The sequence below is a fragment of the Eptatretus burgeri genome, chromosome 2, assembly GCF_056783735.1.
Source record: "Eptatretus burgeri isolate ZD-2024b chromosome 2, Ebu_testis_v1, whole genome shotgun sequence".
Classification (NCBI taxonomy): domain Eukaryota; kingdom Metazoa; phylum Chordata; class Myxini; order Myxiniformes; family Myxinidae; genus Eptatretus; species Eptatretus burgeri.
The window spans coordinates 122,111,445-122,126,358 of NC_140962.1; the positions used below are offsets into that span (position 1 = coordinate 122,111,445).

At 47.9% G+C, this 14,914-nt stretch overlaps 1 protein-coding gene across 3 annotated transcripts in view; it reads right to left on the reverse strand.

Moving 5' to 3' along the window:
* The window catches only part of AP4E1 (adaptor related protein complex 4 subunit epsilon 1), a 137,634-nt gene extending 123,799 nt beyond the window's left edge, over positions 1-13,835 (reverse strand). The window contains exon 1 of one of the 3 annotated variants that reach the window (XM_085871033.1): positions 13,615-13,835. In XM_085871033.1, the coding sequence (XP_085727159.1) occupies positions 13,615-13,728 (114 nt within the window). In that variant the 5' untranslated portion in view covers positions 13,729-13,835. The remainder of the gene's footprint in view (positions 1-13,614) is intronic. The other 2 variants (XM_085871032.1, XM_085871034.1) reach the window with 2 other exon arrangements.
* Between the last annotated feature and the right edge of the window lie 1,079 nt (positions 13,836-14,914).

Here is a 14,914-nt window from a genome sequence, read left to right on the forward strand (position 1 = left end):
GTGGCAGCCATTTTCCACTCCCATCAAAAATTTTGAGATGGCCCAATATCCAAATCTGTTCATAATATGGTAGGCTACTAGTGTGCCAAATTTGGTGCTTTCCTCACAAAATGCACAATTGTTATGATGCTAAGTTGCCCCACTACTGGCTGTTCTTCTTTTCTCGCTTTTCCACTTTGCTTTCGCCTTTAAATATTCTTGGAGAAACAGCATTCAAGAAAGTTAATCCCCATACAAATATTCGCAATTGCAAGACAATTTAATATCGAGGAATAACCAGAAATCTCTCGAACCCTGACGATCCTAACACAAATGTGATAGTCCAACTTCAACATACATTTAACAATCACATAAACAATTCATTCCATTGTGAATCACAGACGTCAAAGCATTAACATTGACGTGTACCAATAAATCACTGAACTGAGAAATGTAAATAATTTTACAGTAGGTTCAAATCAAATGTACTGTTTGTTTGTCCATCATGTACTAACATAGTCCATCTTCTCCAAACATAAAACAAAGAATAACAATAAAATTTGACACAGGAGGAGGCCATCTGAACCCTCATGCTTGCATTACAGCAAAGCCAGATTAAACTAGAAGGGCACGCGGTAAGGGCCTTGTCACACCTTGACGTTTTAGCCAGCGTATGGCAAGGTATCAAAATGTATGTAAAACGCTGGCATACGCTGAACTATTGATGTTTTTTTCCAGTTTTGGACGTATTCATAACGAGTTGGACGTATGCATAACGTATTAGTAATGTACACAGAACGTTTCGATAACGTATAGATAACTTGTATCAACGAATGCTGAGCGTGTTGTCGGCGTTCACAACCTATGCCCAACGATAGTCTAACTTATGCATAGCGCGGCAGCGTATCGCCGGCGATCACGTGGCGTAGGCTATTAATAGGCTGCGGCTCGACGATTCAAATCATAACCGCACTAGACATCAAAGTGTCAAGCCGTTGTCACACCTTGACGTTTTAGCCAGCGTATGCCGATGTATGAAAAATTTTCCGAATATGCTGGCACGCGTCGAATACGTTATGGGCAAGTTTTGTATACGTTAACGGTTAATAGCACGCTGAAGCACGCTGGCATACGTCATATTACGCCGAGTACGTCGACAAATTTTCAGCATGTTGAAAATTTTTCGACCTACTCGGCGTATGACACACGCTCCGCATACGCTGGCCATAAGTTCTAGGCACGTTACGCGATCGTCAACACACGTTACTTGTAAGTTACTCATAAGTCGAAAACGTCGAGGTAATGGTTAACGTCAGTATTCCAGACTCCCTGTTTTTTTTTTTTTTGGTATGACGGTGATGTTGACACTTCGATTTCTAGTGCGGTTATGATTTAAATCGTTGAGCGGCAGCCCATTAATTATATTATATTATTATATTATATCCAAATCCGTAGACAACTTTATGAGATATCGTGCTATACTGTATACGCATCGGGAGACAAACAGCTGTGGGGGAGAGGAATGAAAGAGTGAAGGTGAGCAGCGATTCTTGATTTTGTTAGTTTTACCAGAAGGGGTTGCTAGCGGACCTTGAGTGCCCTGTGGAAATATGAGGGGCGGGGGGGGATAGAGAGCAGACAGAACAGTGGGGGTGAGACCGGAGCAGTACTCCAGTACTTGCGTCCGGAGAACAAACGCTGCCCAGACCATAACCACTGTCAGGATATGTCCAGACAGAGGGGGGGGGGAGAGAAAGAGGGAGAAAGAGAGAGAAAGAGAGAGAAAGAGAGAGAAAGAGAGAGAAAGAGAGAGAAAGAGAGAGAAAGAGAGAGAAAGAGAGAGAGAGAGAGAAAGAGAGAGAAAGAGAGAGAAAGAGAGAGAAAGAGAGAGAAAGAGAGAGAAAGAGAGAGAAAGAGAGAGAAAGAGAGAGAAAGAGAGAGAAAGAGAGAGAAAGAGAGAGAAAGAGAGAGAAAGAGAGAGAAAGAGAGAGAGAGAGAGAGAGAGAGAGAGAGAGAGAGAGAGAGAGAGAGAAAGTGAAAGAGTGAAAGAGAAAAAGAGTGAAAAAGAGTGAAAAAGAGTGAAAAAGAGTGAAAAAGAGTGAGAAAGAGTGAGAAAGAGTGAGAAAGAGAGAGAAAGAGAGAGAAAGAGAGAGAAAGAGTGAGAAAGAGAGAGAAAGAGAGAGAAAGAGAGAGAGAGAGAGAGAAAGAGAGAGAAAGAGAGAGAAAGAGAGAGAGAGAGAAAGAGAGAGAAAGAGAGAGAAAGAGAGAATAGGCAGGTTGGATGCAGTGTGATTACTGCATACAAAACAAAAACCTTGAGGATCTTTCACCGAAAAACGACATTGCAATTATATAGCTGTTTCAGGAAGATGTTCAAACATTATTCTTTATAAACAGGCAGTGTGATAGGTGGAAAAAAAAAATTGGCTTGGTAATTTAGAAAAAAACGTCCATACAGCAAAAGCTTCGGAAATGGGGTGTTATTTCAAAACAACTCGCTCGGGACGACGGAGCACGAACCGCTCGCTCATGATGACGGTGCACGAACCACAAGTTCCAAATGATGTGGAGTGGCAAAAGCGTCCGTATTGAGTTAATGATACACTCAGAATGACGTTGCACAGTATAGGGTGTTCGTCAAGTGGCTTAAGCACTCAAGCAAGCACTCCAATTAAATGGTTGATAAAGAATGGCTGGCCAGGCTGGAGCTACAAACCACATCGGATCCCTTTAACTTTAAAGCCGGTCTTCACCGAAGCACGCAGCAGTTAATGAAATAAAATGAATTTGTTCACATCATGACTTTAGTCACAAGAGTTGTTGCTTCATGTAGAATAGACGCTCGAGATAGGCAGTCCCTCTGGGCAAAAGGGCGTGAGTTCGAGCAGTGAATGCATTAAATCATGCAGCTCAATGAAGCTGGTTAATTTTGGCACCTTCCTAAATTTTTTGTTTACTCAATATAATTCTCCAAAGTTTAATGCTTCGGAAATTTCACATCGTCTTGTGTATGTATGGAGAAGGAGGGCACATAGCCTTGTTTGTTTAAAGTAAATAAGTGTATGGGTTAGTGATAAGAATCGTTATTTCTTTAAATTATCAGATTTCACTCCAGGTTTCGACACTTATTTAGTCCGGATGATATCCGATCCTCAAAACCAAAATAATATTTCAATGATATACTTTAATTAGTCCGTGGGAGTAGATTGTGGATAACCATATCATATAATGCATGAAATCGCTCCAAGTTCCTTACTTGAAAACTATCGTAATTATAAAAGCGATATATACAGTGATTCGTTGCCATGATGAACAGGCATTCGATAATGTGAGTGAGGAAAGTGATAAAACAAAAACTATCATTAAGAAATCGTTGCGGACTGTTCAAAGAAAAGGCATAGTTGAGCAGGCCCACAAAACATGGTAGCTTCAGATCCCAGGGAGATTACCCAGGATACACCTTCAGACCCCAGGGAGATTACCCAGGATACACCTTCAGACCCCAGGGAGATTACCCAGGATACACCTTCAGACCCCAGGGAGATTACCCAGGATACACCTTTAGACCCCAGGGAGATTATCCAGGATACACCTTCAGACCCCAGAGGGTGAGGTGGCCGAGGATGGTGCCTGATAAAGAATATAATTAAATAAGGCCGTTAATTTTCTTGAAAAGGAGTGTTTAAATCAACCCAAACATCCAATTTTCACACTTGCACTCACTTGGAGTTTTCTTTGTATGCATGCAAAGTTTCAGGCCGTTAGGTTTCGTGTTTTTGGAGTTATGGAGGACACACGCACGCATGCACGCACATATGCGTATCGATTAACAGTCAGAAAAATAAAATGCAGAATCTTGTTCATCAATTCTGATATTTATTTTCGCTTTACTGAACAAATTCATTTTCCTTTGTTATAGTTAAACAATAAAAATGTCACCATTAGAACTCAGTCCGGATTCTTCTTCTTCTTCCATTCCGTAAACACCTAGGCTTTTAAAACAGGCATCCTTATATTCAAACTTACAAAAATTTTGTTTCAAGTACGTCTATTATTCACTTTCCAATGGTATTGTGTGCGATGACTTCCATATTCATAACAACAGCCAGAGTCCCCGTAGATCAGTTATCTCGGTAAGTATGTGTATATAGTTAGGGTGCCGTCCTTCTGTCTAATGGGTTAATTTCATGTTTGCGCTGCAGGTTTCTTTTTTAGTCAGGGTTTTTTACAACAACAGCGGCACTGTCGCCTCGCTCAACCGACGCCATTACGCACGTGGTCTTAGGTGAGGAGGTAGGCAGAGCTACAATCGCCTCAGATTGGGACTCCACCCAGAAGGGTGGGAGTTGCCCCGCCTACGTGGGCCTGTCCAATGAGGGACGGCCAGCGAATCGCACGACGCAACCGTCCAATCAGGAGGCGAGTGGCCAGGGAAGAAATCCCTCCCACCTCACGAGAGGAACGAATAACGGTCGGTGCGATGATTCTGTCTGAGTCTGCCTCGCCTGGTGTCGTCTGATCCGTCTGGAAGCTTTTTCGGCCTTGATCGCCTGTCGCCTCGTCGTCTCTCGCCTCGTCCACCTTCGTGCTGGCTGGCGGCTGTCGCTCTATCCCTCGTCCCTGGTGCTTGGTGCTGCGTTGAGGCGGTGGGTTCGAGTCCCGCCGATCCAGCTCGACCAGACCGCACGAGGCGGACAGGTGCAAGTGCAGACTCTTGCCCTCAGCTCGCCTTCCCTCCCGAGCTGAAGGGCCAAATAAAGGCCGCGGCCACCATTTCTTTTGGGTGTGTGCGTGTGTGTCTGTGGGCCCAGTCTATAAGTAACAATTGCTTAAGTGCCTTGTACATTACTTGCATTCCTTCTTGATAGTTGGTTTAACTCTGCTCTTTTTGTGCTCCCCTACACCATAATAAATAAACCCCCCAATTGTTCAATGTACCAGCTCGTTGTTGTGCTTTCTATTATTGACCCAGCACAGTTCGTGCTTGAGAACCAGTAAGCTGGTTGGGCTGAAAGTTGTCGTTTGGACCGACAGACTTTGGTAATTTCGCTCAGTTACACCAGGCCGAGGTCACTAGAGCGACCCGGTTCGACAGAGTCCGTTGAGGGTGTGACTTCCCCGGTAATTTGAAGACGTCGGAACTTAGGTATATTGAAATTTGGCTATTAACCCTACCCCACGCCATCAGAGAATTGGTGAGCATGGTCCTTAAGTGACCCATGACCTTTGGAGTTGTCCGAAGGTTACGACCTGCAATTCCGGGTGTTCGGTGGGAGCCGGCTCTACTGCTCTACCTGGCGGCCGTTCCTCGCCATCGACCCCCGGCCCACAACAATATCAGTTGTATCATTCGATGACAACAAGGAACACTTGAGAATAACGCATGATGAAAAGTAACATGAGCACCTTTCCTTTTAGTAATACTAGGAAATACCACCTGTCGCTTCGCTGAGAATAATATTAAGGGGTGGGGAAAAAAACCTTCCTGGGAGTTTCCTGAATCCACCGTCATTGGTTTCATTGAAATTCGTGAATCCGTTATCAAGTAATAGCACGACAAACAAACAGACAGACGTGGTTCCTTTCATAACATCGATATAACAATTCTCATTAGCTTGCATTATACTCTGATGTTCTGATAAAATATATTAGAAGTGTGTTTCAATAGAGTTAATTACAAACTAGCAATTGTGTATATATTGTTGCGAATTCGCGCCCGCCGGCGTGCGAACGGCCACGCGAGTCGAATCGTGGCACGTCGCCCACCGGACGGACAATTCTGTCGTGACCCTCTCGGACTAACGCCGGGAGCTAGTCACGGGTGGGCCTTTCGGCCTCACCACGATCTTGCCAATCGGCCACCCGCGTGGGATATGGTTGTTCGCCAAACTCGACCTACCTAAGTACCCACGCGGATGGTAGACCGGGCGATCGCCCCTCGCCGCAGGTCGACTCTGGACACGGGCCGCTTAAGAGATCCGTTCCGTGCTATCGGGATAACCGAGCGGTGTCATCGTCGGCCTCGACGATTCCGATTAATTATCGGGCGTATTAAGTTCACGACGAACCCGTTACATGAAGCAAGATGGAGATTCAATTCAAGAAAAGACGAAGCGAAACGGGAAAGCAGTTCAACATAATGCACATTTATTCCACGGCACACGGAGAGCACACATATACAGCCAAACAGAATGCACATATATCAAATGCAACAAAAGAAACAATGACGTAGAGATACTACCGACTAAGACCGACACACGGCAACACTTAAACAGTTTTACTTCACCAGACTGGCACCGACACACATTTACTCAAAAGCAAAGGAAAGAAGCCACCCTCATAGGCAAGGGGGCAGACGGGCCCATAGGCCAATGTGTGCGTGGGACCTGAAGGAGCGGTCAGGCCCGCGAGACCAGGGGGGGGGGGGGTCCTACCCGTGTCATCGTGATGAGCCGCAAACGTGGCTGCGCGGCGGTGCCCCGACTTCGTGCTCCTTCGCGGGTTTCGTTGGCACCGCTTGGAGTGGGGTGGAAACGGGGCCCCCTTTCTGCACTATCTCAGCGCGGGGGAAAGGGGGGGAATTGTTGATGCCCTCGGGGAAGGAGAATGGTTGGCTGGCTTGGGTCCCGCGACGAGCGGTCCCACCGCAACCTCGTCGCCGACCGCCGTCTTCCCTGCCTCGGACCCGAGCTCCTTGGACGCTTCCCCCAATTCTCAGCCGACTGCAGAAAACCACCTTGATGCCTTCGCCTCCCGACTCCACTCCGCTCTCCAACCCGACTTGACTGCCTCCATCTCCCGACTCCACTCTCTACCACCAAACTGACTCTCCACGCAACAACTCTTCTCATTCGCCTCGCGCTCTCCGTTTTATAGGCCAGCAGGAGAAAACAATATGCAAATTTCTGGATCAGGATGACCTCGGTGGCGGGGCCACGCTCACCCATTGGACGGAGGAAAAGGGGCGTGAATCTCCCCTGATCGTAGAATTTGCATATCTCGATTCCAGACAGACGCGCCTGGAGGCAAGGCCAAGCCACCCCGCGCTTGCTGATTGGACGGATCAGAAGTGGGCGTGTAGCATTCCTGATCCGAATTCTCCTCGGAAAGGCCGCTATTTGCACTCGCGGCTCGGCGCGTATCATGTACGAGCCCAGGACAGCCCGACGCTCGGTGCTCACAGGTGGTGCGGGAATGGCCGTAGAAGGAGGGAGGTGAAGGTGGTGGAGGGTTTTCGGCGGTGGCCGATTGCCATGGTGCCGTTTGGAATGGCGGTGATGCGATGTTTGCGGGAGCGAGTTGTGAAGGTAAAGGTCGTGGCTGTTGGCGTTGTTGTTGTTGTCTGACGGTTGGAGCGTGGTTGGTTCAAAATAAAGATAGAACAGAAAAACGGCTATCTCAAAGCGTCGCAGCCCGAATGAATCACATTAATTCCCTCTAAGCAACGGGTTTGGGGCTAACTACACATGTATTTAAGAGATACCTCACCTACGGGACCTGAATGGTGGTTTGCGAATTTCCACAGCCGTAACAATATATATATATATATATATATATATATATATATATATATATATATATATATATATATATATATATATATATATATATATGTGTGTGTTAAACAATGTCGGTTGGGATCTGTGTAACACCTTCAGCTTCAGTGTTACTGCATCATTCCAAGAACAACCAATACGCATCGCGAGATTTTATATTTTTTACGCAGTCATGGAATTCCCTCAATCGCTTACTTCTTTAACGAAGACTGTTTGGTTTGTTTTTGGATACATTGTTGTGGTGAATTGAAGGTCGTGACGTGCGATCACATGTTGCACGGCTCGAGCACGGAATAGATAAAGCTAAGGTTCCGCTCGGTCGGGGGGATTGTCCCAGGGGCATTGTCGTTTACGGCGGCGGTTCACTTGGGCGGTTCACTTGGTGCTCGTTGAATGGTGAGAATTGAGAGTATATCGGACTCCGGGCTTAAACCGATTTATTTTGCAGTGATTAGTTGCACGTGTATACCTTACTGCTTATGTACTCCTTGCTGCACCTGTATCCCCTGATGTGCCCGTAGAAGTGGCTTCAATCAAATGGAATAAAGCCTACACTCTGAAGGTTCTTCTCTCGTTTTCATTTCAATTTATTCCATTTGGTTTTCTCGGCTCTCTCAACCAACGATGGACAAGATCTACAAACCAGAGAGGTTCGACGCAGACAAAAACGCGATTGACTCAGAAATGAAATGGTCGTATTGGTTCCGTTCCTTCTCACACTATCTGACCATCATCGAAGAGGGAGCCGACAAATTGGCCGCCCTTGTGAATCATGTCTCGCCCAGCGTATACAGGCTCTTCTCGGAGTGTGACACCTACGAAGCAGCGATCGACGTGCTGCAGGCGCTCTACGTGAAGCGCAAGAACGAGGTATACATACAACATCTTCTCAACACACGCAAGCAAGCAGCCAGGGAGACAATCGATCAGTTCCTGCAAGCTCTGAAACAGCTGGGAAAAGACGGCAGCTTCCGGGCCGTAAACGCCGAGGAACACCGAAATGAAGCGACCCGGGAGGCATTTATCCAAGGACTCAGATCAGCCCACATACGGCAACGCTTACTAGAGAAAGCGCAACCCACTCTTGAAAAGGTAGTTGACCAGGCTCGAGCGATGTATACGGCTCAGCAGTAATCTGAGTCATTTGGGACACCAATGCTGCTAATGAACGCCGCTACGGTGGAAACTCAAGGAACCCCACAGACACAGACACAGCCTGACACAGGGGATGGAGAAAAACCCGAGGAGTCGGATACCCAGACCTCGTCAAACTCCTCAGCAACTACTCCGGTTGGTAAATGCTTCTTTTGTGGGTACAAAAGACACCCCCGCTACAAATGCCCCGCCAGAGATGCCACATGCATGAATTGTGACAAGAAAGGGCATTATGCCAGGGTATGTAAATCTACTCTAAGGAGAAATAAACCCACTTCTGCGGCTCTCTACTCACAAAAGAAACTAACTGCAGCCTCCCCGGGGAATCTATCCAAGGCTATCATCAACGTACGAATTAACGGGCATATGGCTGAGGCTCTGATTGATACCGGTAGCTCTGAAAGTTTCGTCAACAGCTCGCTAGTGAAGGGCAGGAAATGGAAGATCCACCCGACAGACAATACGGTATGCATGGCCGCCACATCACTACAGTCCCGCGTACGAGGGTACTGCAATGTTGAGTGGACGTAAAGGGTACACGCATCGGGATGTAAGGGTACTGGTGCTTCGTGATTTATGCGCAGACGTAATTCTGGGTCATAATGTCCTCAAGCAGCACACGAGCGTCGAAATACCCTTTGGAGGAAGCAAACCTCGTCTAATTTTAAATGCTTTGACCACCGCAGAGGTAACGTCCCCCCAGCTGTTTGCTAACTTGTCGCCGGTCTGTAAACCGATAGCGATCAAATCGCGGCGATATACCACTGCTGATATGAACTTCATCACTTCAGAGACCAAGCGATTACTAGAAGAAGGAATTATAGAACCGAGCGATTCGCCATGGCGCGCACAGGTGTTGGTCACCGCCAATCAGAATCATAAGAAACGAATGGTTGTCGATTATTCCCAAACGGTCAATCGTTTCACCCAACTCGATGCCTACCCTTTGCCGCGCATAGACGAGATGGTCGAACGCGTGGCCAATTATAAGATATTCAGCACCATCGATTTGCGAAGCGCCTATCATCAAATTCCCATCCAAGAGGAAGACAAACCTTACACCGCATTCCAGGCAGGTAGACGCCTCTACCAATTCAGGAGGATTCCGTTCGGTGTCACGAATGGAGTAGCTTGCTTCCAACGAGTTATGGACGACATCATCTCAGATGAAAACCTCAAAGACACTTTTGTTTACGTGGACAATGTCACAGTGTGCGGTAGGGATCAGGGGGAACATGATATGAATCTGGACAGATTCTTGAGCATTGCTAGAAAATATAATCTGACCCTCAACTACGAAAATGCGTATTCTCGGCAAGGTCATGACCTTCTCGGCTACACAATAGCCGACGGCACGATTAAGCCAGATCCTGAACGATTGCGCCCGCTCCGTGAGCTACCCCCACCTCAGGACTTGCAGACAATGCGCCGGGTGATCGGCATGTTCGCTTACTATGCAAGATGGATTTCCCAATACTCCGAGAAAATACATCCCCTAGTGCATTGCAAAAACTTCCCACCAGATGCCACTGTTGTAAAAGCTTTCCACAGCCTCAAAGATGATATCAGTAATTCCGTGGTATTATCGATCGATAGCTCGGTGCCCTTCGTGGTGGAAACAGATGCTTCTGATCACGCGATAGCTGCTACGCTTAATCAGTCTGGGCGACCCGTCGCGTTCTTCTCGAGAACTCTCTCTGGAAGCGAGCAGAGACACTCGGCAATAGAGAAGGAAGCGTACGCCATTGTCGAAGCCCTACGTAAATGGAGACACTATTTACTGGGAAACCATTTCACGCTCGTCACGGACCAACGATCCGTGGCATTCATGTTTGATGGGAAAAATAACGGGAAAATTAAGAATGAAAAAATTATGAGATGGTGGATAGACCTAGCCTGCTATAGTTACGACATAGTTTACCGGCCCGGGAGGGAAAACCCTGCTGCAGACACCTTCTCTCGGGTCTACTGTTCGACGACAATCGGTCGGGCTTTGCAAGACCTTCATGTGTCTCTGTGCCACCCAGGGGTAACCAGAATGGCACATTTCGTGCGCAGACAAAACCTTCCCTATTCTATTGAAGATATTAAACAAATGAATGCTTCATGCCCTGTTTGTGCTGAACTAAAGCCCAGATTCTATGGCGCGGCTTCTGGCAGATTGATCAAGGCCACTTCTCCCTTCGAGAGACTAAACATTGACTTCAAAGGGCCCCTGCCGACCGAGACAGACAACAGATACATATTCACTGTTGTTGATGAATATTCAAGGTTCCCTTTCGCATTTCCGTGCTCGGATATGACCTCGGGCACTGTCGTGAAATGTCTGTCTGACCTCTTTGCTATGTTTGGGAAACCTTCGTACATACATTCAGACAGAGGGCCGTGTTTCATGTCGGCCGGGCGAAAACAATTCCTATTAGAGCACGGCATAGCAACTAGTCGAACGACGGGTTACAACCCACAGGGTAATGGGCAGGTGGAACGATATAATGGAGTTATTTGGAAAGCCGTAACTCTGGCGTTGAAATCGAGAGGACTGGGCCCCGAGCGGTGGGAGGTTACCCTTCTCGACGCTCTGAATTCCATACGCTCTTTGCTCTGCACGTCCACCAATGCAACTCCTCACGAACGAATGTTTACTCACCAGCGGCGTTATGTTGACGGCCAATCGGTGCCCAACTGGCCAACCCATCCCGGAACAGTGTTCATGAAACGCCCGGTACGACAAAGCAAGTATGAACCCATGGTGGAGGGGGTCGAACTCATCGATACTAATCCAGAGTATGCTCATGTCAGGCTCCCGGATGGCAGGGAGACCACTGTGTCGGTTCGCCATTTGGCTCCCTCAGGTACTCCTCCCGCAGGTACACCACCATCTGGCACTCCTCCCTCTGACATCCCCTCCCCAGATGTTCCCCCCCCCCAGGAACTCCACCCGAGAATGGTGGCGACGGAGCTGCCGCGTTCCACCCGAGAGCGATCGGGGAGTCATCCCCGGCACGAGTCGAGGCTCACCAAGGGGATCGGAAGCCTCCCTCAAGTGAAACCGCCATTTACTCCCGGAGAGGTCGACGGATAATACCCCCTCGCCGACTCAATCTGTAAAGGGGATTATCGGCATCCTCGATGCTCATGCTCCTATATGCTCGTTACATAATATATCGATGCTCATGACCATGCTCCTACAACTCAAAATAATCCTCACTGCTTGGCATGTATGCTTCTGTAGTTTAGATAGTTCGCGTTGCTTGAAATGTATACTCCTGTAGCGCAGAAGTAATCATGGTGCGTTAGTTGGGCCTCTAGTTACATTTTAAAGACGGGGAAAATGTGGTGAATTGAAGGTCGTGACGTGCGATCACATGTTGCACGGCTCGAGCACGGAATAGGTAAAGCTAAGGTTCCGCTCGGTCGGGGGGATTGTCCCAGGGGCATTGTCGTTTACGGCGGCGGTTCACTTGGTGCTCGTTGAATGGTGAGAATTGAGAGTATATCGGACTCCGGGCTTATTCTGATTTATTTTGCGGTGATTAGTTGCACGTGTATACATTACTGCTTATGTACTCCTTGCTGCACCTGTATCCCCTGATGTGCCCGTAGAAGCGGCTTCAATCAAATGGAATAAAGCCTACACTCTGAAGGTTCTTCTCTCGTTTTCATTTCAATTGTCGAGGCTCGTATAAGGGCTAACGCACATAAAACAGACATGAGGAGATCTGTGGAAGGGAGAGGGATGAGGAGGGGTACACGGGGTAAACAAGATGGACACTACAGGGACTTTCATGAAGGAAAACAGGGAATTTGAAGGAGGTGGGTTTGGAGTGGATTAGCGGGGGTGGAAAAGATCGTGGTTTTGGATGGGGAAAAGATAAGAGGTGGTGGGGAACAGCTGTTTTGAAGACCTGGAGGGTCTTCTGGAGTTTTGAAGACCTGGACCTTGTTTTGAAGACCTGGAGTGAGATTGAAGAGAGTGTGGGAGTTTGTTCCAGAGGTGGGAGAGAGGAATGAAAGAGTGAAGGTGAGCAGCGATTCTTGATTTTGTTCGTTTTACCAGAAGGGGGTTGCTCGAGGACCTTGAGTGCCCTGTGGAATTACGAGGGGGGGGGGAATATATAGCAGACAGAGCAGAGGGGTGAGACTGGAGAGGAGACGGCAAATGACAGAAAGACCACCGACCTGCCTGCGATGAGAGAGTGAGGGGCCCAAAGACTCAGCTTCATCGTGGGAGATACCAATGATCCTCAATGCCTTGGTTACCACGACGTGAAGCCGAGAAAGGTGAGAGGCAGGAGCACCAGCCCAGAGGGGAGAGCAGTACTCCATCAGACTTCGGATGAAAGCTTTGTATATGTTCAGGAGCTCATGTGGGCCGAGGAAAAACTTTGCACGATGGAGGATTCCCAGTACGTGACTGGTTTTGGAGGCCATGTTTGAAATGTGGCTTTCCCAGGAAAGATCCTGACAGATCGTGAGACCTTTCTTCCAGAGGATTGTTGAGAAAGTAGATGGGGGGGGGTCTAGACGTCCTTTCGGAGAGACATAGTGAGAGTGTGAGATTTGTCAGGATTGAAAGACATGTTCCAAGTGTTGGACCAGTTTGTGACCCAGATCTACAGTGAGTGAAGAAGCTGCAGCTTGTCGGGGCTGGGGGAATCGGAGGCGGGGAGTATATATCTTGCCTCTGGGGGCAAATCATGCACAGCCGGCGCTGCTCCCCCATGAGCCTCACCTTACTGTGTCCGGTACACAGAAGGGAAGAGAAAGCAAAGCGTGCGGTGTATGCTCGGAGCCGTTGCATGATCGCTTTCCAAACAAGCACCGTGACGTCATCTTGAAAAATGTTGTGTGCACAAAGCTGTTAATAGATGTCAAAATAAAAATTCGCAGGAAAATTGGAGAGACGGGAATGAAAAATAAAAACCTGTCGTGAGGACGCGGAGGCGAGGGCCGAGAGTAGCGCGTGGAGAGGACCGGGAGCGCTTCCGCCCAACTCGGCGGGCAGGACGGCGAGCGCGCGACCCAGCACGCGACTCATGACCAGGCTTCCACACGGCGATTGGGGGCGGGGCGAGCGGGGTGAAAAGGAGGAGCCGAGGGTGAGGACTCTGAGGCGTCTTGGGGTGGGTGCTGCTGAGGATCACGTGACAGTGACGTAATTTACGGTTTACCCCCAGAACGTTTTCAGAAACATTTCCAGACGATATAAGATACAAATTTGGCAATCAATATCTAGTGAACGTTTAAATTTGACGAGTATCCAGGTAATAAAATATTGCGGTAAATCAGAGACCAGCCGAAATAACAGTAAGTCAACAAATACACCGCCCCTTCAAGTTCATGACGATGGGATCATTTCCCAATCAACTTGAAACTTGGCTGTCCCTCATTTTGCTGAATGGGATCGATGTCTTTACCGTGCGTGACATCATTTACTTAAATCGTTTAGATGAAACCTTAATGCGTCCGTGGGATATTAATTTACTTTGTGCACAAAAAATGTTTCTTTTCCTGATTTTGAATTCGCACACCTGTGTTCGCACACCACCTCCACCACTTCCTTTGCACAAGTTCGCCACCTCATCGAACTCATCGGCACGTACGTAATAAATAGATAACGTCGAAGAAAAAAGTAAAAGGCGGTGGGATAAATATAGGATATAAAGTATATGGCGGAGTCGATAACATCCTTCATAAATCGGATGATAATTTCAGTGTATTTCCTCATTCGGTGATGTAAAGATTTGTAACACGAACCAGGAGAGGATGACAATCATTCGGTGTATGTTTTTGTATACAAAGGTGAGGCTGGGAGAGGAGGAGAACACGAAAGGAACAGTAGAAAGGAAAGGGGGAAATGCGAACAGCAGGGTTGAAGGACACGCAAGGGATGCACAGAGGGATAGGGGAGAGTGCAGGAGGTGGATTAGACTCGTGGATATACAGAAGCAAAATTTGGGGTAAAAGATGACCTCGTGCAAATGACGGGAGAGAGAGAGAGAGAGGGGGGAGAGAGAGAGAGAGAGGGGAGAGAGAGAGAGAGAGGGAGAGAGAGGGAGGGGGAGAGAGAGGGAGGGGGAGAGAGAGGGGGGGGGAGAGTAGAGAGAGAGGGGAGAGAGAGAGGGGGGGAGAGGAGAGGGGGAAGAGAGAGGGGGAAGAGAGAGGGGGGAAGAGAGAGGAGAAAGAGGGGGGAAGAGAGAGGGGAGAAAGAGGGGGAGAGAGAG